At 54.1% G+C, this 27,570-nt stretch overlaps 1 protein-coding gene across 9 annotated transcripts in view; it reads right to left on the bottom strand.

The window, feature by feature from the left end:
- The window catches only part of NTNG2 (netrin G2), a 71,395-nt gene that overhangs the window by 33,622 nt on the left and 10,203 nt on the right, over positions 1-27,570 (bottom strand). For all 9 annotated transcript variants that reach the window (XM_070378790.1, XM_070378787.1, XM_070378785.1 and 6 more), the window contains one exon: positions 8,334-8,977. In XM_070378790.1, the coding sequence (XP_070234891.1) occupies positions 8,334-8,977 (644 nt within the window). The remainder of the gene's footprint in view (positions 1-8,333; positions 8,978-27,570) is intronic.

A 27,570-nucleotide genomic window follows, 5' to 3' on the forward strand; every position in this document is an offset into this window, starting at 1 on the left:
CAGGCTGAGAAACTTGCCTTGGGTCACCCCTGAGCCAGGAGTCGCGCCTGGACAGTCTGACATGGAAGTCATCCACCTACTTCTTCTTCTTGTACGTGTGTGTTAAAATACATATAACATGTCATGTGTTAGTTGCTAAGTCGTGTCTAACTCTTTGTGACCCCATGGAGCATAGCCTGCCAGGCTCCTCTGGCCATGGGATTTCCCAGGCAAGAATACTGGAGTGGGTTGCCATTTCCTCCTCCAGGGGATCTTCCCGACCCAGGGATAAAACCCACATCTCTTGCATCTTCTGCATTGGCAGGCAGATTCTTTACCACTGAGCCACCAGGCGAGTCCTTATACATAATCTAAGACTTACCGTTTTAAAGTGTATAGTTCAGTGACATTAAGTATATTCACATTATTGTGCAACTACCATCAATATCCTTTTCCAGAGAATTCCCTGCTGGTCCAGTGGTTAAGACTCCGAGTTTTCACCGCAGTGGCCCAGGTTCAATCCCTGCTTGGGGAATTAAGATCTTGCAAGCCACATGGCATAGCCAAAAATAAAATAAAATTAACAAACAAAGCAAAGGAATTACCTTAAAAAATACTTCTCTGGAATGCTTACAACATGTCAAAGAGAAACTCTGTACCCTCTACATAATAACTCCATTCCCCTCTCCCCTACCCTGTAACCTCATTCCACTTTCCGTCTCTAAGAATTTGCTTTTTCCTGGTGCTTTACATATGGACTCAGAAAGTATTTGTCCTTCTGTGTCTGGTTTATTTCACTTGGAATAAAGTCCACAAGGTTCATCCATGTTGCAGCAGGTGTCAGAATATCCTTCCTTTTCAAGGCTTAATACTCTTCCTTAATATTAATCCAAGGCTTAATACTAATATAGACCACATTTTTGTTATTCCATCATCGAATGACGGACACTTGGGCTGTGTCCACCTTTTTCCCATGTGAATAACGCTGCTAGGAACATGGTTGCTCAGATATCTGTTCAAGTCTCTGCTTTCAATTCTTTGGGGTATACCCAGGAATGGAATTGCTGGATCATATGGGAATTCTGTTTAATTTTTTGAGGAATCAAAAAAACTGCTTTGCACAGTGGCTGTGCCATTTGACACTCCTATGACAGCACACAGGGATTTCAGTTTCTCCACATCCTCACCAACACTTGCTGTTTTCTGTGCTTCTGAAAACAGTCATCCTAACGGGGTACCTTCATCTATTTCTCAGTCTCCAGGGGGCTTCCCTGGTGGCTCAGTGGTGAAGAATCTGCCTGCCAGTGCAGGAGACACACAGGTTTGATCCCTGGTCCAGGAAGATCCCACATGCCCCAGAGCAACTTAGCCCATACGCCACAACTATTGAGCTTGTGCACTAGCACCCCAGAGTCACACTTGCTGAGCCCACGTGCCGCAACTACTGAAGGCTTAGAGCCTGTGCTCTGCAACAAGAGAAGCCACTGCAATGAGAAGCCTGCACACGGAAACTAGAGAGCAGCCCCCACTCGCCACAACTAGAGAAAGCCCACATGTGGCCACAAAGACCCAGCAGAGCCAAAAAGAAAGAAAGAAAGAAAATGTTCCTTCTCAGCTTCCCAAGCCTCAGTTTCCTCATCTGTATGCTGGGGATGATGCCCCTCATGGGGCAGGATCAATGAGGAAACACACATAAAGGACTCAGAATACCACGTGGCCCATCAGAACTGCTCAGCAATGACAATTATCATTATGGAAGGAGGAAGCCCCGCTCCCAGCCTCGGTGGGGATCACAGAGCTACAAGGGTCAGCGCAGACAGAGTAGAACTACATGCTTCCCTTCCTGCTCGTGTTTCCTGTGGGTCATCGGAGGAAGAGACTAGAATGTACAAAGAGTCAGTGGACCGCCTTCTGCTCTCTCTGGTCCCTCCCTCCCCTCTTTGCTCCCCGCCCCCCGCCGCCCTGCCACCAACGTGCACAAAGCCTTCTTCCCTCCTGCGGTTTCTATTCTTGTCCTAAGTTCCTTCCATCTCCAGTTACTGGGTGATCAATAGGGACAGGATGCTTATGGAAGAAGACACGAAGGCAAGAAAGGGGAAGGGGCCAAGGGAGGGGGAAAACCAGGCGGGTGCTGGCCAGCCCAGGGCCTCGGGTAAGAAGCCAGACCCCGGCGGCATCTGGGGAAGCTAGTGGATTTCAACACCCACCCAATTCTCAAATGGTAGCTATAGCTTCTGTTCCCTTAATCAGTGATGTATAGGTCAGGTGCACAGGACCTTCATCTGATGCAAGGAAACTCGTTCCACCATCTCCCACCACCACCACCCTGCTTGACTTGAACACCTCCAGGAACGGGGAACTCACTCTTCTTTTTCTGTCCCTGGTTGACTAAGGCCCAGCTGGATGGCTTCCCTGGAGCCTTCAGGAGCTTTCTGGGTGGAAGCCTCGGACCCAGGGCAGGGCCTAGGGGTGAGACTAGGGCAGTGAACACCTCCCTTTGCCTCTGCCCCAGACCCAGAGTCAGCAGGATCAGGGAGGCTGTTTAGCCAGAGTTTGCCTGATTTCGGATCCCAGGGTCCCCGGCCTGCCGGGCGCCTGTGGGATACTACAAGTGCAGCGGCTATGCTGCCAGGACAGTGAGAAGACAGGGACGTCCCAGAGCAGAGGGGACACACTGACACACTCGGGAGCTACCCAGGCTGCAGGTGTGGCTTGTTTCCCTGCACAGGATTTTCAAAGAATTGTGAAGTAGGTGGCCATATTTCAAAAAGCAAGAGATTTCATATATCTGTATCTATGCATGCGTGTTCAGTCATGTCCAACTCTTTGCAACCCCACCTTTGTCCATGGGATTTTCCTGGCAAGAATACTGGAGTGGGTTGCCATTTCCTCCTCCAGGGAACCTTCCTAACCCAGGGATCAAACCTGCATCTCCTGTTGTCTCCTGCATTGCAGGCAGATGCTTTACCCCCCCTCCCCCCCCCCCTATATATATATCTGCGATGTGCCTTCTTTCACAACTTCAGAGTATCTGGCAACAACTGGTCTCTCCTCCTCTCTCCAGCCACCTAGCCAGAGGAATGAGACTCCAGGGTAAGCTCTTCAAATACATCATTTCATTCAAGCCTAACCCCTAGCTGGTGAGGTCCTTACTATATCTCCATTTTGCAGATGGGAAAACTGAGGCTCAGACAAGTTTAGGTGATCCAGCTAATCAGTGATGCAGAAGAGATTCAAACCCTGGTTGGTCTAATGATGCTTCGACCTGGGGCGGGGGTCCACATCTCCAACTCCTGGGAGTAACTTTGTAATGATAAAGCCTCTGGGTGTTGCCTCCAAACTTACGGGATCCAGAGCTCTCAGCAGTGGGGTTGGGTGTGCCTGCCTGTCTGAAGCTGGTTGCCTGCAGGGCCGGCTGCCCTTGACCACTGTGTTGAGAGAGGAGCAGGCCTTTGTCTCTGCTCCAAGCCCCACCTCATTCCTGCTCAAATCCGGATGCTGCCCCAGACGCACTGACTTAAATAAAGCCAGCCACCCTCCCCGTCCGCACCTGAGGTTCCCCCTGTGTAGAAGGGGAAGATCACACCTGCCTCTCTCCCAGACCTCCAGGAATGGGAGCAGGCGGGATTCCCTCCCCCACTCTCTTTATCTCAGACCCAGAGTGGGCAGGACCTCCAAGGCTGTTTGGCCTGGTCCTGCAGGGAGGGGAGGCGGGTGGCGGACAGCGGTCCCCAGGTGCTATGTGCTTCCTCCCAGCCCTGCCCTGGGGGCCATGGTTCGTGCTCCCCCTTCCTCCCACCATCTGATTTGTACCAGTTCCTCATCCCCAGGGGCCCAGGCTTCTCCCTCTGCCGCCCTCTCCCCAGCTCAGAGCCAGGTGCCTCTGCAGGCCCGCTCCTGCCTCCCCCTCCCATCCAGGTCCCCCTTGAAGCTGGAAATAGCTGACTTGAGTGACAGGGCTAGAAGCAATCACAGCACCAAAAGACCTTTGGATTCCACAGAGATAGACTTGAGCTTGCCTGGGCACTCTTGGGTTGGATCTTGACTGTTTGGAATTCAGTTTAGCTGTGAGATCTACCTATGCCCGCTGACCTCGGCCTCCTTATCTAAAAACACAAGGTGGAGGGGAGTGCTGTCCCTGTGGATAAGGGTCTATGGGGGTGGAGATCAGGTCCGGCTTGCTCAGAGCTCCAGCTTGTGTGGTCTTAGGGATTTACTAATCATGGGGGAATCAAATGACTATAGATTAACTAAGATACATGTGAGTCCTTAGCTCACTGCTCAACAGGAAAGGAGCCCATCACAAATAATAAATCTCAGCTACATCATTAGCACGCTATAGGGGGAGGCACCATGGACTCTGGGTGATAAAATTCTGAGCAAATCCCAGAACAGGTTCAGTTTGAAATCCCAGCACTCAAGAGCCCTGGGTCCCCAGGTGCCTACTCAGGAACACCAGGGGCATCGTCTGGGCAGGCCATGGCCACCTCTGCCACCCCATCCTGCCTCTCTGGCTCCCTGGCACAGCTAGGCTTTCCCACCTGGAATTTGAAAAGCAGCAGCAGAGGAAGTCACGGCCCTTTGCTGACCCATCTAACCAGACCTAATTAATCGATAAGCCAAGTTGCCGCTTTCCTGCCAACCAGCCACCTGAAGAGTACTTACTTTATCTGTGAATCGATTGCGTGCTTTCGCCACCACTATGGCTAATCCCCGCTGTCCACAGAGGCTGGGTGCCAACGGGAGCTGGGAGCTGCTGGGCAGGGACCGCCCTGCCACCTTGCCAGGGTGGCATGGGCTCCAGGCAGCTCCCATCCTCATGTTACAGATGGGAAACTGAGGCCCAGACAGGGGTGCAGGGGGCGGAGCTGGAACCTAGCTCAGCTGCCCGCCTGCCCCTCCCCGGCCTTGGTCACCCAGTACCAGCGCAGCCCTCTGGATTTGAATGAGGCTGAAAAGCTGAGATTCTTTTCTGCCCCTTTTGTCCCTTCCCACATATGATTTGCCCCACTTCAGCATCACAGAGTCCTTCCTAAGAGAAAAATGACCTTCACCCGCCTTGAGGTAGGAGGGGTATGGCCGGTCCTGGCTGTCAGCATCCAGCCCAGATCCTGTCACCAGCCCAGACCTCAGGACCCTGCCTGAGCCGCCTGATAAAGTGGAAGGCAGGCCCTTGAGCAGATTCCTGAAGGTGAGGAACCCTCTGCAGCAGTCCGAGGAGGACAGAAAAAAGGCCACATCCCCCAGAAAGGGTGGGGATCTGGTTCTCACCCCCAAACTGCTAAGCTGTTGAGCTGGCAGTTGGGAGGGTCTTAAGCAAACCAGACCATCATATTCCCAGGGCCGGCAGAAGTCACTGTGCTGACCACGGCCCAAAGCCTGGACATAGATTCAAGAAGCGGGAGCAAGAACTTGATCTTTGACCCCCAGCTTCCACAACAACCACCATATATCAGACGGTTTCCAGAACATTCCTGGTTTAAAACAGCCCGCCCCAAGAGAGGGCGGGTTAGGAATCACGGGTGTCCAAACCACAGGCCTCTGCATGTGCACCTGCTCACTGCCACCTGCCAGCCTTGAACTTGACCCCACCTCAAAGAATCGCCTGCCTTTGCCTTGGCCCACCTGGAATCCACACCGAGAGTCAAAGTGAAATAAAATGCAAACACAAGCTGAAAGCCAAAGCCCCACACCGCTCCTGCCCACCCCTGCTCTGCAGGCATGACCACAGTGAGGGGTTAGCACACAGGCTTCCAGGCTTCCCCTACATCCACAGTACTCCTGGGCCAGAACAGAGCTCTTTCCATCAATGTCAACCTCTGTCCAATGTTAAAGTCAACAGAGAAATTATGTGTTTGGCTATATCATATATTTCACAAAACTGAGATTATACTATACATACCATGCAGCAAACGATTTTTTGCACTCATCAGTAACTGTGTACAAGGGCAGTCCGTGGAGCCTGCTGTGGAGAGATGCCCTGGTACATTGTCCCAGCTGGACTCTGGTGCAACCCCGCCCAAACTGGCCAATGATGTGCCCTGGCCCTAATTCTGCTCCAACACCCCTGGGTCTCAACTCGGTCTTTCCTCAGCCTGCCCCAGCTCTCTGACACCATTATTTTGACCACTATTTATTGTATTCAATAAGTACTTTCTCAGCATGCATAACATGGTAAACACGTAGTTTAAATTGTTGATGTGCAGTGGCTAAGTTGTATCTGACTCTTTGTGACCCCACGGGCTGCAGGACACCAGGCTTCCCTGTCCTTCACTACTTCCCAGAGTTTGCTCAGACTCATATCCACTGAGTCGGTGATGCCATCCAACCATCTCATCCTCTGTTGCCCGCTTCTCTTGCCCTCAATCTTTCCCAGCATCAGGGTCTTTTCCAATGAGTCGGCTTACGATGTAATAAACACAGGTGCAAAGTATTTCTAAGGGTTTCATCAACGTGAACACATTTAACTCATTGCAGCCCAAGGAGAGAAGCCTGCTTGTTATCATTCCTGTTCTACAAATGGGGAAACTGAGGCACAGAGCAGTCCTCCTGCAGAGGCTCACAGCCAGTCTATGGCAGATTCAGGCCATCAGCTAAAGCATGCCTACTCCCAACCATCACACCAACGGTTCTCAAACATAAGTGTGTTTCAGAATTCTCCAGAAAGGCTTGTTCAAACACAGATTCCCGGGCCCCTGCCCTGGAGGTTACGATACAGCAGGTCTGGCATGGGACCTGAGAATCTGCATCTCCAGCAAGTTTCCAGGTGATGCTGACACTGCTGGTCCAGGAACCACACTCAGGGAGCTCTTGTGTTATGCGCCACTGCCCTTTACAACTGACCCCTTGGTTATGAGCCATAGGGCCTCCCAAAGCCTGGCTCTTGAGTGCAGGGTGTTCTATCCCCGCTGTGGGATAAAGGCCTTGTTCATACTGACAAGCACATGATCTGTCGAACAAACAAGCACATGATCTGTCGAACAAACAAAGTACCTCAGTGTGGAACTGTTTTATCAACTGCAATCTAAACAGTTCCTGGGAATCAAAGGCTGCTTGTACCTCCTATGATGGTCTTTTGCCTTCCCCCAAAAGGGTCCTCAAAACATCTCCTTCTCCAAAGCTGTGAGCAAAGGAATAACTCAGCAGGTATGGACAGCTGTCCACACCCTACATGTTCCAAGGAAAAGTGTGGCCCTTGACTAGCTCCTGGGAGGTAACTTTGAGCCTTGGAATGGTCTGCCCAGTAAGAGTGTCTTGGTTTACTCAGAGCCGGGGGCCACTCCACATAGTTCACAATAAAGATGTGATTTATGGTGGGGACCTTGGGCCATGTTGTATCAACATGACCTGTGGGTCAAGGAATTAGGGGCTGTGATCAATCATATGGCCGGTCAGCCATGCCTATGCAATCAATTCCCAATAAAAACCTGGAAATCCAGGCTCGGGCAAGCTCCCCTAGCTGGGTTACTCCCCATGTGTTGTCACGCTTTGTTGCTGGGAGAATCAAGCACTGTCTGCACAGCTGCCCTGGGACAGGATGGCGGAAGCTTGCAGTGTTGTCTCTCAGATCCTGCCCTGTGCCCCCTTCTCCACTGCCGATTTTTATCTATGTCCTTTAATTGTAACAAACAGCAGTTGGGAATATAACAGCTTTGCCAAGTTCAGTGAGTTCTTCTAGCAAATCACAGAGCCTGAAGGTGATCTCATGGTCCCCCCAGACACAGTGAAGTGCCCCTCACTGAGTTGGTGGGCAGTTACACCGTACCTCCCGAGCACCAGGCTTCACCCACCAGCTGGGCCCAGCTCTGCCCATTCTCTCCAGACTTCCCAGTCCTGTGGCCAGAGGTAGCATGGGCTATATGGAGGGCATTTAGCTTCCACCATTCATCTCCCTCTATGGAAAAATACACGCAGCCCCTTTGATGTAACACCAGGTAAACATTCCAGGTGCCAAGTAATGTCCCAGGTACCAGGAAACATTCCAGGAAACAGGTAACACCCCAGAAACCAGGTAACATCCTGGGCATAAGATAACATCCCAGGAATCAAGTAATATCCTGGGTACCAGGTAATGTCTTAGGAAACAGGTAATATCCTGGGTACTAGGTAACATCCTAGGTGTCAGATAACATCCCAGAAACCAGGTAACATCTTGGGCATAAGATAATGTCCCAGGAACCAGGTAATATCTTAGGAACAAGATAATGTTCCGGGAAGCAGGTAACATCCTGGGAATCAGGTAATGTCTCAGGAACCAGACAACATCCCAGAAACCAGGTAACATCCTAGGTATCACGTAACATTCCAGGTTATGAGGTAATATCCCAGGAACCAGGTCGCCCCCGGGGCCTTACCTGCCGGTGACCTCGATGTTGGAGATGGCGTAGAAGTACTTGTAGAGGTTCTCCCGCTGCACGTAGGTGCCGCCCAGCGCCGGCCGCAGCAGCCTCATGCGCAGGTCGGTGAGGGTGAAGAACTCCTTGAGGCCCTTGGCACTCTCCAGCCGCGTGTACAGGTTGTCCATGTTGCGCAGGTCGGGGCCGGCGAAGATGGCGAAGCGGTCCCGCACCTCGAAGCGCACGTGCTTCTCCTTCTTGGAGCCGGCCCAGCGCGAGTACTCCTCGGTGCACAGCACGCGGTGCGCGCCCGACGCCGACAGGTCGCGCGCCCGCCGCGCGGGCATGCCGAAGGCCTCCATGCAGTCCTCCGCGTAGAACTGGTAGGGCTGCCACGTCCGCCCGTTGTCCAGAGACTTCTCCAGGACCATGACGGTGGGCCGGCCGTACTCGAAGGTGACAACCACGTCGTCCGTCAGCTCCACGCTCTTGTTCCACGAGAGGGTGATGTTGGCCTCCAGCGGGCTGGGGTAGCGGCTCCACGTGACGCTCTGCCAGTATGTGGCCAGGCCCTCGTCCTCCCTGTCGAACATGAGCCGCGGCGGGTGGGCCAGGTCTGGGTTAGAGGCGTCACACTCGTTGCTGCACAGGTAGGGGTTCTCCTGCAAGTTGGGGTTGGGAGGGAAGACCAGAGTGGGCGCTGGCTCCTCTGGGTGGGTGGGGACTGGGAGCCCTGGCCCAGCCCGGCCCCTGCCCCGGTGCCCAGAGGTCTCAGAGCCTGTGCTCCAGGGTTTGGGCACCAGGAAGCCTCTCTTTTCCGAAATCCCTAAAACACACGCAGCTCTAGGGCTTTCCCAGAAAACACATCTGTTCCTACTCTAAGCACAGACAAGCAAGAAAGGCGGGAGCTAGTCACTGCTCCAGGACTGTCTGTGGCTCCCCACGGCCTGGAGGATAAAGCCCTCTCTTTCCTGCAATGCCCTGACCTCCTCCCTCCATACCCTGGGCCACCATTCCTGGCCTCCGACCTGAGCACTCCTATCCTCCAAGCCTCCCGTGTCTCTGCCTCTGAGCCTTTGCAGATGGTGTTCCCTGTCCTCCACGTGCCCTTCCACCCTCTGTCTGCCTCCAAATTCCTGCTCACACTCTCAACTCTTGAATTGCCTCCTACACAGAGACGCCTTCCCGACCCTTCGAACAACACAATCAGTAGCCACAGGAGGGCAGTGGAAGAAGTCAGAGTCTCCGGGAGCCGGGCACAGTGTCTCATCTCTCTCCTGTTTAGTGTCTCACCTCCGAGGCGCATGGTGTGGGAGTGTTAGCTCCGTGCCCCAGACGGAGCCACCGGGGCTCGGGAAGGTGGTAGCCCTGGCCCCAAGACCCTGCGAGGAGGATCAGGGGTCTGTCTGTCACAGGAGCTGTCCCCAGAGCATCCCTGTCCCCTTCACCCACAGCCTGGGCACGCCAGGTGTTGACCGGGCCCTCTCAAGGAGGTGCATCTGGTGGCAGGTCCTTTCCGGGTCCCTGGCACATGCCTAGTGGGCCCAGTAGGGAGGACACTGGCTGGGAAAGGCGGGGCACAGCTCCTGCATGCTTCCTCTCCTCCCCCCCCGCCGACTTCCGAAAGCTGGCAGCCCACTCCCAGGCCCAGCTGCCTCCAGCTGGGGCTCCCCTCCTCGGTAGTTTGGACCTACCCTCCCAGGTCTGGTCCACCATGTGAACTCACCTGGAGGCCTGAAAATCTAACACAGTGGTTGCCCGGGGTGGGAGAGATGAATGGGGAAGCCCAGGGGATTTTTAGGGCAGCGAAACCCTCTAGTACAATCCTGTCATGGTGGAGAAATGATCCACCTGTCCAAACCCGCAGAATGTACAACACCAAGAGTGGACCTTACTGTCGGTGTGGACTTGGGTTAATCACAACACGTCTGGTTAACAAAGGCGCCACGCCAATGTGAGCTGTTAATAATGGGGGACTTGTGTGGGGAAACGGGTCTTCGGAGCTCTCTGGACTGCCTGCTCCATTTCAGTAAACCTCAGACTGTTCTAAAAAGTAAAGTCTATTAATTAAAAGGAAAAACTGTCACTAAGAACTCCACGCGCCCCAGACCAATTGCAGCCTCTTTTGATGAATATTTCAGGTCCCTGGTTTGCTCAGAAACAAAGCGGCTTGAATCTGAGTTAAAGCCTCACACTCTAAAATGAGGCATTCGGCTCCCGGGGGTGTGGGCGCCTCGTCTCCTGAGGGGCTGAGCCTGCATCACTGCGGCGACCTCAGGCCATCAGCTTTGAAGCCGTTAGTGGAGGGCCAGATCCCAGTCCCCGCCGGGATCCTCGGTGGGCAGGCTGGCCCTGGGGTTTGCTGAGGCAGGCTCCACCAAAATAGCTCTGTCCTGGTCTCCTGGGGTGCCCTGTCCACTCCACCCGGTCAGTCCAGGAGTTTTATACCTGTAGCCACTTTCCCTCTTCTGGGGTTTTAGAGAATCATCCCCGATGTCCCTTCTCCAGGAAGCCCGCCTTGTCTGATTCATCTTTGAACTTAGTTCCCTCATTGCGGGGTTGTTAGTGTGTTTATCTGGGCCAGTGTGGTGAAGCGTCCGTATGGAGCCTGGACCTCAGTAAACACTCACCAGTGTGAAGTGAAAGTCGCTAGTCATATCTGGCTCTTTGCGACCTCATGGACTATACAGTCCATGGAATTCTCCAGGCCAGAACACTGGAGTGGGTGGCCTTTCCCTTCTCCAGGGGATCTTCCCAACCCAGGGATCGAACCCAGGTCTCCCACATTGCAGGCGGATTCTTTACCAGCTGAGCCACAAGGGAAGCCCAAGGGATAGTTATTATTGTCACCCTATTAATTAGTTATTAATAGAAGATAATTAGATTAATAGTAATAGATCTCATAGTGAATGTTGAGAGTATTCCTGTCCACCTCCAGCTGCTGTCAATCAACCACACCTCACTGCTCCCCTTCTCCACCCCTCTGCCTCCCCTCCCTCCCCTCCCCTCCTCCCGGGGTCCCCACTGAAGACTGCTCCAGCCTGTCTGTCATCAGGAAGATGGACGTGGCCAGCTCTGCCAAGGGACGGGGGCTCCAACCTGGCTGCGGGCACTAAGCTGCCCCAACCTGCCGGGCCCGCCGGCTCCCCGCCCCCCGGCCCCGGGAAGCAGATGGTCAGAAACCAATGCATCAGCCTGTGTATTTACCAGCCCCGCGCCTGCTGCGGAGCAGGCTTAATCAAGAGCGAGTACAATAAATAAATCCCAAGCCATCGCCAGCACAATTCCCTCTCCTGTCTCCCTTCTTTCTCCCACTGCCCTCCCACCCCAAGGTCTCGGAATTCCATTTAACCATTTAGGGAACGGGGGTGCCTCCTGCTGAAGGCGGCTTCGTGGCCCATGGTCTTTCCTAAGCTCACGCTCTCCTTTTCCTCCTGTTCTGCACCAGGGAGGATTCTGAGGAGCAAGCCCAAGCCCCCGACCCTGAGCATTGCGGCGTCTGATGGCTGACGGCTCTGTGTGTGAGGGAGGGGCCGGCTGGAGGGCTAGCTCTTGCCAGCCTCCTAAGTCTGCACATTTCCACTCAGCTCTATGAGATCAGATTAACTAATGATGAAACAAACCATCAAGATAAACTGGCCTAATACCAGGGAGAAAGAGCCAGCGATGTTTGGGGCACACCCTTAACTTTTCAGGATAACACTGGAGCCATCCTTTGAAATTATCAAATGTAGTAGTCCTTGTTTCTTTAGACATCTCATGAGTATCTCCACTTACACACACACACGCAAATCTTACCCCTGACTGAAGGCCTTGGGATTTGTTATAGAAAAGTGTAACACACCACATTTTCTACTCAGGGGACTCATGGAGCCCCATCTCCCCCGTTAGGAACCCCTGTTCTGGGGTCAGACAGTTGGTTTTAGGGTCTGAAAGCCTTGGGCTCAGTCTCAGCTCAATCCTTTGAGACTCATCCCATATCATGTGAGATAATCTGTATGCAATGCCTAGAAAAAGTCCCCAAATGGTAGCAGTTATTATTAAACAGTAGCTTCATGTACACGAGGTTGAGGGCTTTCTCAGCAACCTTCCCCTACCCTTCCTGGGGAAGCCGGGAAGCTCGCACACGACGTGGACACAGTGGGGACTGCGGGCTCGAAAGCGCGTGAGGATTGCGACAGTCACCGTGTACCCACCAGGGGCCAGAGTGGTCTGGGCCCTCCACAGGCAAGCTGGCCGCATCCTCCCCGCACCCCAGGAGGTAGGTCACCTCCGTTTCCCAGACGAGAAACCGAGTAGCTGCCGGCCCCAGCATCACCCGTCATCTCTGGACCCTGCAAGCATCTTAGCGAGAAAATCCTGGGGAAACCGGGCTCGTCCGTCTTTACAGACACACGAAGGCAAGTCACCTGCATGGTGGGGCAGCGAGAGAGATGAAGGGCGAGGGGAGGGTAGCCAGCCTGGACACCAGCACCAGATGAGAACCGGGTGGAGACCAACTTCCTGACAGACACTGAGCACGAGTCTCCTGGACCAACCACGCTACAGAGTAACATTTCATACCAGGCTTTTCATTGAAGAGACTTTGCAACTGTCTCTTAATGCTTTTGCTTCTGTGATATTTTTTTTTGTACAAAGGGTGCAGCTGGAGTCAGAGGTGAGGTTGTAAACAGCAGAGATAAGCTACCAGCAAGAAATACCATGAAGTGGGAAAGCTGACTCTTAGGATAGCAGGAATGGAGGGGACCTGCTTGGAGGATGTCTGGCTACTTGGGCGCCCAAGGAGCCCAGGGATGGGCCATCACTGGAACTGTAACCAAGTCTTAGGAGGAGGAATAAACAGCTTCATGCAGACTGGTCTTCCCATCCAACGTGTTGGGACTAAATCACACCGTTGCTGGATGCTGCCAAAGCTGGTTTGGGTCTTTGCAAAGCAGTGGTGGGGCAGGAAGGGCTTTGCCCTGGGTAGCTGGGAGGACGAGTTACAGCGGCCTGGCCTCTCACTGGCCACTTGATGGGAGTCACTCCACTGCCGTGAGCCTCAGTGGCCTCCCCACCTCGACCCCCACCACAGCCCAGACCTTGGCAGTCCCTGGGGACTCAGGGAAGCTCTGTCCAGTGAAGGGAAGTCCAGTGAGGCTGAGAATGCTGACTTCAAGAGTGGCCCTGAGGGTTATACCGGTACCACGTGGCGAGCACTTCGTGTGGCCAGGGCTCATGGGCAGCAGGTGTAGGGAGCGTGTCCAAGGGCAAGCCACGGCCACACTAAGCCCTGCGTGTGCTTTATCCTGGACAACGGGGTCCTTTCGCAAAGGAAGGGGACTGAGCCACGTCTCAAGGTCACAGAGCTCCGCAGTGGCCAAGGTGGGACAGGAAGCCAGGGTGTCGGGCTCAGAGACAAGTCAGGAAGCATATCCCTCCCCCAAAAGGAAAAGCCGCTGGTGCCCCAGGCCTGCGCCTCTCCCCTGGGACTCGGGTGCCACCGGGGCGTGTGGGCGGCCCCAGGGAACAGTTTAGCAGCTGACGGATTTTTTTTTGAACCTGTCTGCCAGAGTTGCCGGCTGAAATCTCATCCTCAGCCCATCAACCTCAGCTGGGGCTGGGGCATCTCTGGGTGGGAGGCTGGATTTGGGCGGGGAGGGGGAGCTGCCAGGGAGACCCCGGGGCCAGGGGGGCTGGGGCAAGGACACGGAGCATGGAGGTCCCGGGAGGGATGCTTAGGGGAGTCAGAGCAGCACAAAACAGGCAGGAGCCAAAGCGGAGGGGAGCCAACCCACGGTGGAGCTCGTCCCACCCTCCTCCTTGGATGATGCTTCTAGAACTTTGGGGGTAAACTCTCTGGGGCCTGGGCGCTGACCCCTGGGGTCATGGAGTTGGGATCCCGAGCCCCGCCTGTGACCTTGGGTGGGGCCTGGCCCTGTCTGTGCCTCGGTTTCCCCGTTCACGAAATGACCGAGCTCTGACTCTGACCTCCCCAGCCCCAAGTTCCTCAGCAGTGGGGAGGAAGGACGCGGAGGCACCCCCCACTCCCTCATCCCAGGGACAAAGCCAGGGTGCCAGGGGAATTCTCCTTAACAAATTATTTCCTATTTATTGGTAAGAAAAGTTGCAGCGGGGATAAATTATTAACAAATCGGAAACGGAGATTCTGTTGGGAGCCGGTTCTAATTCTAGCTGCCCTGAGGTCTCTAATTCTCTTCTCCCTCCCTCGGCTCCTAACTCGCCTGCCCCCAAACCCCCACCCCGCTTCTCCTTCTGTGGTTTCATTGATCCCAGTTCCGCCTCGAACTCCCCCCCCACCTCATCCTCCAGGCTTCTCTCCCATCCCCTTTTTGGTTTCCTTTTCTGAGCAATAAGCCCTGGACAGCAGCAAGGTCACCCCTCCCTCCTCGTGAATCAGCGGAAACTGACCGTGTTATTTCAGGGCCGGAGCGGCAGCTGGCCAGGGAGGCTCCTCTTGAGGTTTCAGGTTTTGTTTCTCATTGGTGCCATTTCTTCCCAGCCTGGCTGTCACTCAGGCAGAGGAAGGCATCTTCCTGGGGCTCATCCATCCTGGCAGTGAGTCTCCAGAAGTCACAGTGACGCCTCATCCCCAGCCCAGACCCTGATCCCAGGCCAGCCATGGTGGGCATCTCCTGGTCCAAGGTCCACCTCGGACCCAGAGTCACAGGGCACCTCCTGAGCCCAGCCAGGCCTGGCCGTAACCAAGGAAAGGCATCTCAGTTCTGCAGAGATGAGCCCTCCACTCTGCTCCTGGCCCCCTTTCACTTTAACCCTGCCCTCATTTACCTCCTTCCAGAACCTTTTGTGATTGAGACTAGACTCTGGGATGCAGGGGCCAGGTCTGGCTCACCCTTGCCACTCCCGCCCCCAGCACTGATTTGATAAATATTCCCAAACTCGGTGAGGATCCTTGACAGTTGGCTCTAAGGATGGTATCGGTTGAGTAGTTATTCAACCTGCCCTTCCTAGATCCCACTGCTGCAGCACGCTCAGAGCAGACCTCACCCAGGGAGGAGGGCGTGGTTACCGAGGGGAGTGCGAAGCGACCAGCCCAGGTGCTGTTTGAGCAGCCTGGCAGGAACCTGGTCTCTCAATCCTCCTCCCCTCCCCAGCAGACCCAGCTAGCAAGCCTTCCTGATGACCTGAGACATCAGGCCGTCCTGGTGGACAAGCTGTCCCTGAGTGGGGCAAGGATGCAGTGTCAAACACTCCTTCCCACCACGACTGACCCAGAACGACCATCCATCAGCCGAACAGTCAGAGGGGGTTGGGTGGAGTCTTGCCAAGGTGCTGCCCTGGCTAGACAAGGGTTAATCTCTCCAGGAACTCAAAATTGTATTCCTTAAAAAAAAGATAGACTTCACTTGGTCCTGGGCATATGTAGATTCTTCCCACGGCCAGATTTCTAGGAACGCTTGGGGTGGGAAACTCTATTCCAGCTGGAGTGCCTGGGGTGATCCCTGTGGACCCCCCGCAGTCACCTACTGCATCCCAGCGCCTCACTGGGTACCGCATGACTGACCAGATCCACGTGGGCATCTCTCTTAGACGAGGGATGGCACCTCCTCATTTGCATACCCCTCACGACAGGGAACTCATTACTATAAAAAGCAGATAGGCCAATCTGGACTGCTGGCTCCTTAGAAAGTTGGGCGATATATTTTGACTCGCACTCTGCATATTTCCTTCGCTCCAGCCCCCCTGTCTTCTACGCATTTCTCCTCGTTTTCTCTGGTTATGCAGTAAACAGTTTCTAATTGATTAGAGAAAGGAGACTGAGAGGCAGATTAGCCCAGGCCTTCCTCCTCCCCCACGCTAGGAGCACAAATGCTTTCCCACCAGGGCCAGCGGGCGGCTCAGCCGCTCCTCCCCGCCTCCTCCCCGCGCACAGACTCCACCTGTTCATCCAAGGAGCCGCCCGCCTGGCAGCTGCCCGGGCCTCCCTCCGTCCTGCCAGCCCACCCCCACTCCCCATCCGAGGCTCTCGCCACCCAAACAGCCCAACGCTTTTGTTGAACGCTGTTTTAAAAAAGTAAATAAAAAGTACATCAGGGGAGAGGGAACGACAAAAGAAAGAGGGAGAAAGCAGGGATGGGGTGGGGGGAGGGTGGGAGGGTGCAGAGAGGCAGAAAAGCTGCATTCAGAGAAGCTGGGTGAAGTGCATTATTGATTCAGGACTTAGAAAATGCTTAGAGCGAGGGAAAAGCGTCCTGCTCTTTAAAAGCTTGTGCAAAGCAGAAGCTAGACACCGGCAGCCTTCCCAAAGAGGGCCTGCTCTGCTGACATGAATATTTTATCACGGAGGGGGAAAAAAAAAGTGGCCTGGAGGATTCAGTGCCAGGTTGGGTGGGGGGCAGGGTGGCCCCCTCCGAGGGGCCAGGCTGAGACGCCCAGGGGAGCCGCCCTCCCCAGACCCCGGGGCCTTGCAGAGCCCCTCTCCGGCTCTCTGCAAGCTGCCCCTGGCTTTCCTGCTGAAGAGCCATGGGGCCCAAAAGAGGCCCAGGAATGGTGGGGACACTGGTGAAACAGGGGAGCCCGGGAGGGTCCAAGTGGGTTGAGGTTGAATGTTCACTGAGCCTGGCAGCCCCCGCCCCTAACCTTTGCCCTGTCCATCCCCTGCCCTGCCACCCCCTTGGCCTCCCCGCCCCCACTCGATCTGGAGAAACACCTCCTCCTCCCCCCAGTTTCAGCTCCTGCGACACCCCAGAGCACTCTCTCCATAAATTCCAAACCCAAGCTGGTCCAGGCATGGAGACCAAGATTCTTCGGGTGAAACTTCTTTCCTCTAGTCTCATAATTATTTTCAAAAGGGAGAAACAGAGGCACCGATAGGTTAGAAAACCTATTCAACATCACTTTGCTGAGAAAAGGGCAGAACTGGGGTTAGAAGCTTGAAAATAATAGACTGTCGAGAGCCCGCTGTGCTACCTCCTGCTTCCCTGGTGTGGAGTCGGCCCTTGGTTTAGGGAAGATGAAATGAACTTTGTGCCACGGATGTCTTTGTCTGCAAAACGTATACAGGACTTCCCTGGTGGTCCAGTGGTTCAGAATCTGCCCGCCAATGCAGGGAACACGGGTTCGATCCCCGGTCCAGGAGGATCCCACATGCCGGGGAGCAACTAAGCCCGTGTGCCACAACTGCTGAAGCCCGAGCGCCCTAGAGCCGGTGCTCCGCAACAAGCGAAGCCCCCGCAATTAGAAGCCTGCACGCCACGACTAGAGAGCAGCCGTCACTTCCCCAGACTAGAGAAAGAGCCCGTTCAGCAACAGAGACCCAGCACAGCCTAAACAAACAAATTTAGAAAATTAAAACACAAGTAAAACTCTTAACAGCTCATTTTATGATCTTATTGAGGCCAACTTCCCACCTTATTTTGGATCCTCAAGTTTCCCCTTCCTTTCTTGAACCTTACCAGCTCAGCCTGGCCCACCTGCATCCCTCTGTCCAAAGCTCCTTCCCTCCCCTCCTCTGCAGGTGTCTGCCACCCCTCCCTTCCTCCAACAACGCCCTGGCCCCCACCATGCCCTTCCCCGAGACGGGCATCTCGTCAGTTTTCCTTAGCGACTTGTTTGGTTAATTACGGTATGGGCCCTCCCCACCGTGTGCTCTGTGAAGGCAGGCCGGGGCCTGTCACGTGCAAGATGCTTAACTAAGGTTTGCAGAGTGACTCCCCCTCCCTGGGTTGCCTCTCCAGGTCCTTCGCGTTGGGAAGGTGGTGTCAGGCGTAGACACAGCACCCAGACGGATGGAACCTGCCTGAACCAAGAGCCACAAGAGCCACAAGTCAAGACTTTCTAGATTTCTTCTTGTTGGTCTCTGAGAAGTCAAGAAGTGGCCAGGTAGAGGAAAGAGAAAGAAGTGGCTGGTTTGCCTCACCCCCTGGCATGCCTGGACAAATGTATTCTCTATGGATGAAGCCCTTGGTGGGAATGGGAGTGGAAGACTGAGCCGGCAAGGTTTCATTCATTTACTCCTTTACTTATTCAACAACTATCTCTAATGTCCTCTGTGTGCAAGATGGCCCTGAAGAAGCAGTCATCAGAACTGGCTGTCCGTCAAAATCCTTGGGAAGAGGAGGGGGATAAGAATATTTCTGGGCCCTAAGACCGGAAATTCTGCTCCAGATTGAAAGTGAACCAACCTACCAACCAACCAATTAAAACCTGCTGCGGTGACTCAGATGCCTGGCCAGGTTGGGATGCCTGGTACAGCTGATCCAAAGAAGGGCCCGTGAACAGTGATGTCAGCCCAGCTGTCATCATCACCCCTGCTTTATGGACGAGGGGACTGAGGCCCCCGGAGGTCAGGCACTGACTCAAAGTCATATCTGCAGTAACCTGGGCACTTTTACCCGTTATGGAAGCATTTTAAAATATTTATTTATTTGTGAGGCTGCAAGGGGTCTTAGTCACAGCATGTGGGACCTTCGATCTTCCTTGCGGCAGGTGGGATCTTTCGTTGTGGCATGCGGGATCTAGTTCCCTGACCAGGGATCAAACCCAGGCTCCCTGCATTGGGAGCCCTGAGTTTTAGCCACTGGACGACCAGGGAAGTCCCCCTTGTGGGAGCACTGACCACTGTGTTGTGACCTCCAGAGTATGGCACAGATGACAAACCCGGAGAGGAACTGGCTGGGAGGGTCAGGAAGGCTTCTGGAGGAGGTGAGCTTTCAGAAGGACAGGTCCAGAAGGATGGGCGGACTGGACATGGACGGGAGGAGGGAGACCCGCCCGGGCGGTGAGGAGGACGCCCTGTGTAGCAGGATCAGTGAACATGCAGGAGCTGTGGGGAGAGAGGGGTTAATGAGCTGGGTTGGACCAGGAGCCTGGTGGGGAGCTGGAGATAAGGCCAAAGGGGAGGCCTGGAGCCAGCATGCATTCTTGACATTTAGCAGCTGCAGGGAAAGCCCTGATCCTGGCTGGGCAGCCTCCTTCCAGAAAGAAAGGGGAAGAACCTGGGGACACAGGACAAGGCAGGAGCCAGCACCCTTCAAGTCCCAGGAAGCCGAAGCAAGGACGGGGTGCCCAAGGCTTGGATGTAAGGAAAAATCCTGAGAGCAACCTCTCTCCCGCTCTGGCCTTTGAATTAAAAAAATAAAAAGTGAAAAAAGATGCTTAAGATTGAAAGACAAGATGCTTATAGCTGGAAGGGAACCAGTGTGGTCCTGGGCAAGACCGAAATTTGGTTCTCAAACTTGGCTGTATCCTGGGACCACCTGGGAAGCTTGAGTAAATCCTTAGCCCAAGCCCACCCCAGAGACTCTGGGGTAGGTGGTGGGGCTGCGGTCCAGCAGGTTGCGGGGATGTTAAGAGCCCCCAGGCGAGTCCACTGACTGGCTCAGCTGCGGACCACTCCAGTGGTGGGGGGCCCGGACGGAGCCAAAAGTCTGTACAGCTCCCTGGGCCCTGCCTCCTCCACTCCTCTGGAGGCCCAGCTGCCCGTCTGGGATTGGGGCCTTTAGGAAGGCTGTCCCGAGGGTTAGGGGACATGGAGCTAAAGGAAGAGAGCCCCACACCTGAACCTCCATTCCTGCTGTGGGAACACCCTGACAGCGGTCCTCAGGTTGACTCACCTGGGGGCACCCCAGACAAGCCACATCAGGCCCTCGGGGGAGGGTCCCTCCCAGGGAGTAACCATCAGGCTTCCCAGGAGACTCCCATGTGCAGCCAAGGTCGAGGCCAGAGGACCCTGCAATGGGACATTTCTCCATCATGGGGCGGCCCCTGGCTCCGCGCCCCGCTTTCCTTCCCTTCCTCGCCCCCCGTCCCCAGTCCCTTGGGGACCTCAGGTGGGAAGGGGAGGGCTGCCTGGGGCAGGCGGACGCCTCGATTCCCCTTCTCCCCACACTGCAGTCCCCTCCACCCTCTATTTTTAGGTCCATTATTGTCCATTCTTGGGTGTATTTTTTTTTTTTCCTACTCCTTCCCCAGAAAAAAACAGATCAGATTCCTCCAGGCAAAGCCATCTCGTCTCCCCCGGAGCTGGTACGTGGGGCACGCACGCGGCCAATAGACATGAAATAAGTGAATTATCAAGTAAGTAGATTAGCAGACTCCGTGGTGTCTCAGAGGACAGAAGGGGTGGGCAAAATGCTCCGGTCCCTCCTCCCCAGCCCTCCTTCCTCGGGCAGCCAGGGCGTGCTGGGGGAGGAGAGGCAGACAGGGACAGTGCACGCCCACGTGTACGTGAGCGCACACACATAACAACCGCCTCAGTCTAACCGTGAGAGAGACTCAGAGTGCCTCAGGGCAGCTGAGCAGCCTGGTTAGGAGCCAGGCACTGGGTCCAGGCAGCTGGGGGTGGAGGCACCAGGCTCCTCTTCTTAGAAGCTGTGTGACTTTGGGCAAGTGACTTAACCTCTCTGAGCCTCGGGTTCCTCATATTCAAGATGGATATAAATACAGGATCTGTTCTTAAGTGTCCCTGGAGGGTTCAATGAGCTACATTAGGTCAAGGGCTCGAGAGGCAATAGACACTCACTAAATGTAAGCTGTTGCTGGTCTGAGGAGCTTCCCAGATGGCTCAGTGGTAAAGAGTCTGCCTGCCAGTGCAGGAGATGCAGGAGACATGAGTTCGATCCCTGAGTCGGAAAGATCCCCTGGAGAAGGGAATGGCAACCCACTCCAGTATTCTTGCCTGGGAAATCCCATGGACGGAGGAGCCTGATGGGCTGCAGCCCATGGGTCGCAAAGAGCCGGACACAACTGAGTGAGCACGCATGCCGCTGGTCTGCAGAGGTGGATCAAGAAGATGCTCAGACAACAGACCCAGTCAGTTAAGAAGACAAACGGCAGTTTTCCTGAGTTTAAGGGCTCCCAGAGGTGCCACAGGGGCCCAAGGGTGGACTCAGAGTGGTCTGGGAAGCCTGTGAGACTTGCAACTGTGTGTGTGCATTGTTCTAGGAAGAGCTCCCTGGGTTCTCAAAGGGGCTGTGACCCCTCCAGGGTAGGAGGCCCTGCCCTGGGGTTTGGGGCTGAGGTGTGGTGGGGTCCAGCCTTTGTCCATCTGCTCTGGGTCCCCAAATGCCTGGGATGTTACTGCTCTCTCCATGCCTCCCCGTCTTCCTCTCTCTAAGTATCAAAGTCCCGAAAGCCAGAAGCAGAATCTGGGGATGCAGTGTGACCTGGAGGGTGGATACGCAGACCCCCTCTGGGGAAGGCGGGAATTTACATCCCAAAGTGGGGCGAGACACGAGGGCACCCAGCCCCTGGCAGTCAATCCAGTGTGGAGCCCAGACCCAGCATGATGCCGGCCCCAGAGCTGTTGGCCAGGGGTTCTTGATCGTGCCTGGGGCGGGGACGGGGGTGTGCCTGTGGCCTGCTGGCTTCTCCTTCTGCTGTCACCTGCCTTTGCTAGCTCTAGATGCTCCAGCCGGAGGGGACAAGTCGAGGACCTGCAGTCCCTTGAACAGGCATTGTGAGCTTTCTGTGGGCTCAGGTAGAGGGGGCACTGCCGCAGCTGATGAAGGGTCCCAAGGTTACCCAAGGCTCCATCTCTCATTCACCTCCTTTCCACCTTTTGCCTGACAACAGATTTCCGCTATAACTGAGGGGCAATGCCCGGGTTGTGTTTCATTTCATTTCCCTGGTTGACACTTGGAGTCGGACGAACAACTCAGGCAGCAGAAGGAGCTGGAATGAGAGACTGAGGGGGTCCAAACAGTCCCAAAACCCCCAGGACAAACTGCTGTGAGAGAAGGGTGTCTGGTCTTTGGAGATGGGCCCAGGGCCCTTTAATAGGAGAGGGAAGCTCTGAAAGCCCCAGGCGTAGATCTGAGGGGCCCATAAACTTGGATTTAATTCCTTCCTACCTATGAGACCTTGAGAGGTGAGGTGACCGCGGGTCCCCATGGACAGCCGGTCAGACTTTCGACAAGGCAGCATGGGACAGTGGCCAAGGCCCCAGAGACAGGTCCTGGCCTTGTCACTGCTGTGCAAACTTGGGTAAGTCTCTGCAGCTCTCTGAGCCTCCCTCTCCTCACCTCTCTGAGCCTCCCTCTCCTCACCTCTCTGAGCCTCCCTCTCCTCGCCTCTCTGAGCCTCCCTCTCCTCACCTCTCTGAGCCTCCCTCTCCTCATCTGCAATACACCCGTCCCAGTGTTGTGGACAAACACAAATGCTATGCACAGTGCTCTGCAGGATGCCTGGAGCACAGGGAGGTCTCGGGAAAGAGCAGACTAATCCTGCAATATGGGGCGGGGAGAAAAAACACTAGCAGGTGGTGAGACACGAGACACACGAGCGTGTCCCCAGCTCTCAGCTCCTGAAGCTCCCAGCTGAGGACTGGGCCGCACACACCCTGCTCCTGACAGTGGAAAGTGACCACCGAGGCTGACTTGGCCACGATCCCTAACGTTCTGCCCACCAGCCTGCCTCCTGCCCTGGCCTGGCCCATCTGCCACAAACATCCCCTTCTGGTCCACTTCAATGGCGCTGCCACAGCAAGAACCACGACTTGTGGGCGGGCCGGGGCAGAGGCCTTTAGAAGCCCCAAGGCCTACGAGAGCCGACTCTGAGCAAGACTGGGTCATGGGAGGCTGCACCCAGGCAGAGAGCGCACCTTCACAGGCCAGAGAGCAAACTGTGACCTTAAGGCCACACCTGCCCTGAAGGTGCTGCTCAGGCACTTCTTGGGAGGCCAGCCACCAAATGCTGCCACGGCAAAGACCCAGCACGGCCAAGAAAAAAGAAAACTCGACAACAAACAAGAAACCCCAAAGGGCACAATCCAGAGAGTGAAAGATGATCTGTAGAGTGGGGGAAATATTAGCAAATCACACGCCTGATAAGGATTTAGTATCTGGAATATATTAAAAAACACATACAACTCAACAACCAAAGACAGCCCAATAAAAAACTGGGCAAAAAGACTTGAATATACATTTGTCCAAAGAAGATGTACAGATGGCCCATGAGAACATAATACCAGCATCATTAGTTAGCTGCTGCTGCTGCTGCTAAGTCACTTCAGTTGTGTCTGACTCTTAGCGACCTCATGGACTGCAGTCTACCAGGCTCTTCCGTCCATGGGATTCTCCAGGCAAGAGTACTGGAGTGGAGAAATGCAAATCAAAACCCTAATGCAATACCAGTTCACACCGACTGGGTTAGCCGTTATAATAAAAAAGAAAACTGGAAAGTAACAAGTGTTGGCAGGGACACAGAGAAATTGGACCCCTTCTAACAGTGCTGGTAAGAATGTAAAATGGTGCAACTGTTCTGAAAACCAGTTTGGCAGTTGCTCAGAAACTTAAATCTAAAATTACCACGTGTGCCTGTGTCGGTACCTCAGGCGTGTCTGACTCTCTGTGGCCCCGTGGACTGTAGCCCGCCAGACTCCTCTGTTTATGGAATTCTCCAGGCAAGAATACTAGAGTGGGTTGCTATTCCCTTGTCCAGGGGATCTTCCCAACCCAGGGATCAAACTCAGGTCTCCCGCATTGCAGGCAGAGTCTTTACCATCTGAGCCACCAGGGAAGCCCAATATGACCCAGCAATTCCCCTCCTAGGTATAGCCCCAAGAGAAATGAAACCATATGTCCGCACAAAAACTTGTACATAAATGTTCATAACAATATTACTCGTAATAGCCAAAAAGTGGAAACAATCCACATGCCCATCAACTAATGAAGGCATGAACAAAATGTGGTCGAGCACGCCATGGAATGTTACTCAGCCAGAAAGCAGGACAAGGTACTGGGACGGGCTATAATACAGATGAGGCTCCAGAATAAGGTGCTGAGTGAAGGAAGCCAGATTAAAAGTCACACCTTGTCTGATTCCGTTTAAATGACGTGTCTGCAATGGGCAAATGCATGATATAGAAAGCAGACTACTGATTGCCAAGGGCTGGGGACAGAGGAATGGGGAGTGGCTACTGATAGAGATGGGATTTCCTTTCAGAAAATGATGAGAATGTCTTGGAAATAGAGATGTTGGTTGTGCAACATTGTGAACACGCTAAATGCCACTGAACTGTATATTTAAAAACGGCTAAAAAGGCAGATTCTATGTTATATATATTTTACCCTGACTTTAAAAAAATTGATGGTTAATTTCAAGTTATGTGACTATCATTGCAATTTTTTTTAGTTAAAAAATATTTTTAAAGTGCCTTCATCACAAGAAAATAAAATTGTAACTGTGAGTATGTGGTGACAGACATAAACTAAACTTAGAGTTGTAATTCTTTCGTAATAGTTTTTTGTTTTTTTGGCCACGTGTGGGATCTTAGTTCCCCAACCAGGGATCAAACCCACGCCCCTGCATGGGAAGGGCAGAGTCTTAACCACTGGACCACTAGGAAGTCCCTCTTTTGCAATACGTACCTATATCAAATCATTCTGTTGTATACCTAAAACTAATACAACGTTCTATGTCAATTACACTTCAATTAATTTCTTTTTAAAGAATTTAGAAGCCGACACGAAAGGGAAATGATGTGACGTACAATTATATCTTTAGCACTCAGCTTTGTTTTTCCTTGTTTTGATTTTCCTTTAATAGAATACTATAATAAAGGGATTTGAATTTGGAAATAAAAAATCCCAGTGCTGCGCTGAGCACAGGAAACGCATTCAGAGCCCCTCTATCTGCACTGGAGCCCCCCGTTTTGTCAGGTTTTGACCAAGTCTGAACTCCGGCATAGATTTTCCCCAAACTCTGAGAAGGAATCTACGATCACGCAGCGACGCTGGATGAAGTGGTTAACCTAGCCAAACCTCGTTGCACAGCTGGGGAAACCTGGCTAAGGGGCTGTCCTTGCCGCGAGGAGACTGGCGGGGTCCGGCGCCGCCCAGCCCCCATCCTTCACTGTCTCTGCTCTGACACACCACTCCCTGGCCCCTGTCGCCCTGCCAGCAGTTGGTGTGTGCTTGGGGAATCAGAAACACATTTTCATATATTTAAGCAAATCTGCTGTGATGATTAAAAAAAAAAAATCAGAACCTGCAAACCAAAGCTGAACAGAACCATGCATCGTCTGCCGTTGTACACTTTCTCCAACACTCTGGTTCCCTCCAGGAAGGAGCCAGGCCTCCTCGTGGGCCCAGTGGGCCCTGGCCAGGCCTGAGGCAGGAGAGCCTGGGGTCTGGGCCGTGGGTCAGGAACACAGCCCGGACCCCCTTTCTGGGGTAGTGATGGCTGGCTGGTAAGGGGGAGGGGCTGCAGCTTGGCACCTGCTTCTTTGAGCCTGCCAAGCTCCATTCCAGCCCCAGGACTTGCGTGCCCTGTCGGCCTCCTCTGGTCTCTGCCTGCCCAGTGCTCCTTTCCTCCTCCCCTCCTCCCCCGACACCCTTGGCCAGGCGGAGAAGGCTGAATCCCAGCTCCACCAACAGTGGGACTTGGGAGCCTTGGTCTATTTCTCCATCCAGGGCACAGTGGCAGCCTCGCCCACAGCTGGGGAAACCTGGCTAAGGGGCTGTCCTTGTGGGGGTCCGGCGCCGCCCAGCCCCCACCCTTCACTCTCTCTGCTCTGACACACCGCTCCCTGGCCCCCGCCGCCCTGCCGGCCGTTGGCGTGTGCTCCACAGCACACTTACACACTGGGCTCCAGGCTCCTCTTCTGTCAATGTCTACTTTTATTCCTTGTGTCTCTCAAGCTAAATTCTAGACCAGGGGTGAAAAAAAATCCCTTTTTGGGAACATTCACTTTTTGCCAGGCTCCCAGAGAGGGGCTTTCCATCCTTGTCTCGTCTCACCCAGACAACCAGCCTTTGAGATTGTGTTTTGTGTCACCCCACTTTTCAGATGAGAAAACCGAGGCTCAGAGCATGAAGGACTTATCCAAAGTCCCACAGCCCAGAAAGGGATGAGTACGAGCCCCCACTCGCCCCGTCCCGAACCTCAACTTCTCATCCACAGCTGGGGTCGCCTGCCTGTCCATCCATCCACCCCCTGCTTCGTCGTCACACGTGGAACTTGAGGCAGTTTGTGTTAAACATGCGTTGAAGCATAAAAGTCAGGGCCAGGGGATGTAGAGAGGCAGAAGAGCCTGGGGAAGGTGGGGTGCATAAACTGGAAAGTTCTGGAAGCTCTAAGTCTGACACTCTGGAACGATGTCTCCTCCAAGCCCTTTCCCTTCCCCTAGGCAGTCCAGAGGCTCCGCCCTCCACCCTCCTGGGGTGTCTGGACCCAAACTCCTTCCCTTGAAAAAGTAGGAGGCCAGGATCTCACCCACGGGGCCCTCGCAGGCAGGGCTGCCCCCTCCTCTCACTCGTCCGCCCCCAGCAAGGAGGCCTCACCAAGCAACAAGATGTCATGCATGGAACTATTCTTGTCCCAGGCTGGGACCTGCCTCGGGCGTTTCAAGAGACTGAGAGGCTTTAACTAAGAGCTGGGTGAAGCTCAGTTTCCAAAATTGCTTCCTGCTTAAGGACAGAGCTGTGCAGACCTCTTGCTATCAGCTGACTGAAAACCTCACAGAACAGGGGCGCAAATGGGGCAGAAGTAGAGGCTTTGGGTGCCTCCTCTGTCCTCATCGAAACCCTAGTTCTTCCCATAAGACTCAGCCCTAATCTCTCCTCCTCCGAGAAGCCTTCCTGGACCACACTGTCCTTCCACTCACCCATCCATTGGTTCAGTAAATGCCTGCTGAGCACTGATTGAACCAAAAGGGAGGGATGCGGAGATGAACAAGGCAGCCGTGCCTCCAGGAGCTCCCAGCCCAGGAGGGAGGCAAACATCAGGCCTAGAGTACTGAGCGTGCGTTGAGCATCATTACGTGCATTCTATCAATAGTCCTATTTAAGGAAATGAGACTCAGAGAGGTTAAGCCTCGTGCCAAAGGTCACACAGCAGGGGACTCCAACCTCTCTGTCTCTGCCTCTAGAGCCTGAGCTCTTAACTAGGAGGCCACATCTGTGAGCTTAGGTGACAAGGATGCAGCCAGATGAGGTGTTTTAACCCTCCTGGGCTAGGGAGTCAGGAAAAGCCTCCTGGAGAAGGTGGGTTCCAGCCTGAACCTGGAAAAAGGAGCCTGGGTTATCTAGGTAAGCACAAAAGGGTTAGACATGAAGGAAGCAAGGAAGACATTCCAGGTAGAGGAGGTGGGAAAACTTTGTGGGAAGCTGGAGCTGGGAGGGATGGGCGGGGCAGGGGGTTGGGGGAGGCGGGATGTGCCTTCATCCTTTGCAGGCTCCTTACACTAGGTGTCCATCTCACCCTCTCAGTGTTAGTCGGGTACCACCCTGAACACCTGCCCTGTTTCTTTCATTGTCTACTTAGATTTGCAAGAGTTCATCACATTCTGGCA

The sequence above is a fragment of the Bos mutus genome, chromosome 11 (assembly GCF_027580195.1).
Source record: "Bos mutus isolate GX-2022 chromosome 11, NWIPB_WYAK_1.1, whole genome shotgun sequence".
NCBI lineage: Eukaryota > Metazoa > Chordata > Mammalia > Artiodactyla > Bovidae > Bos > Bos mutus.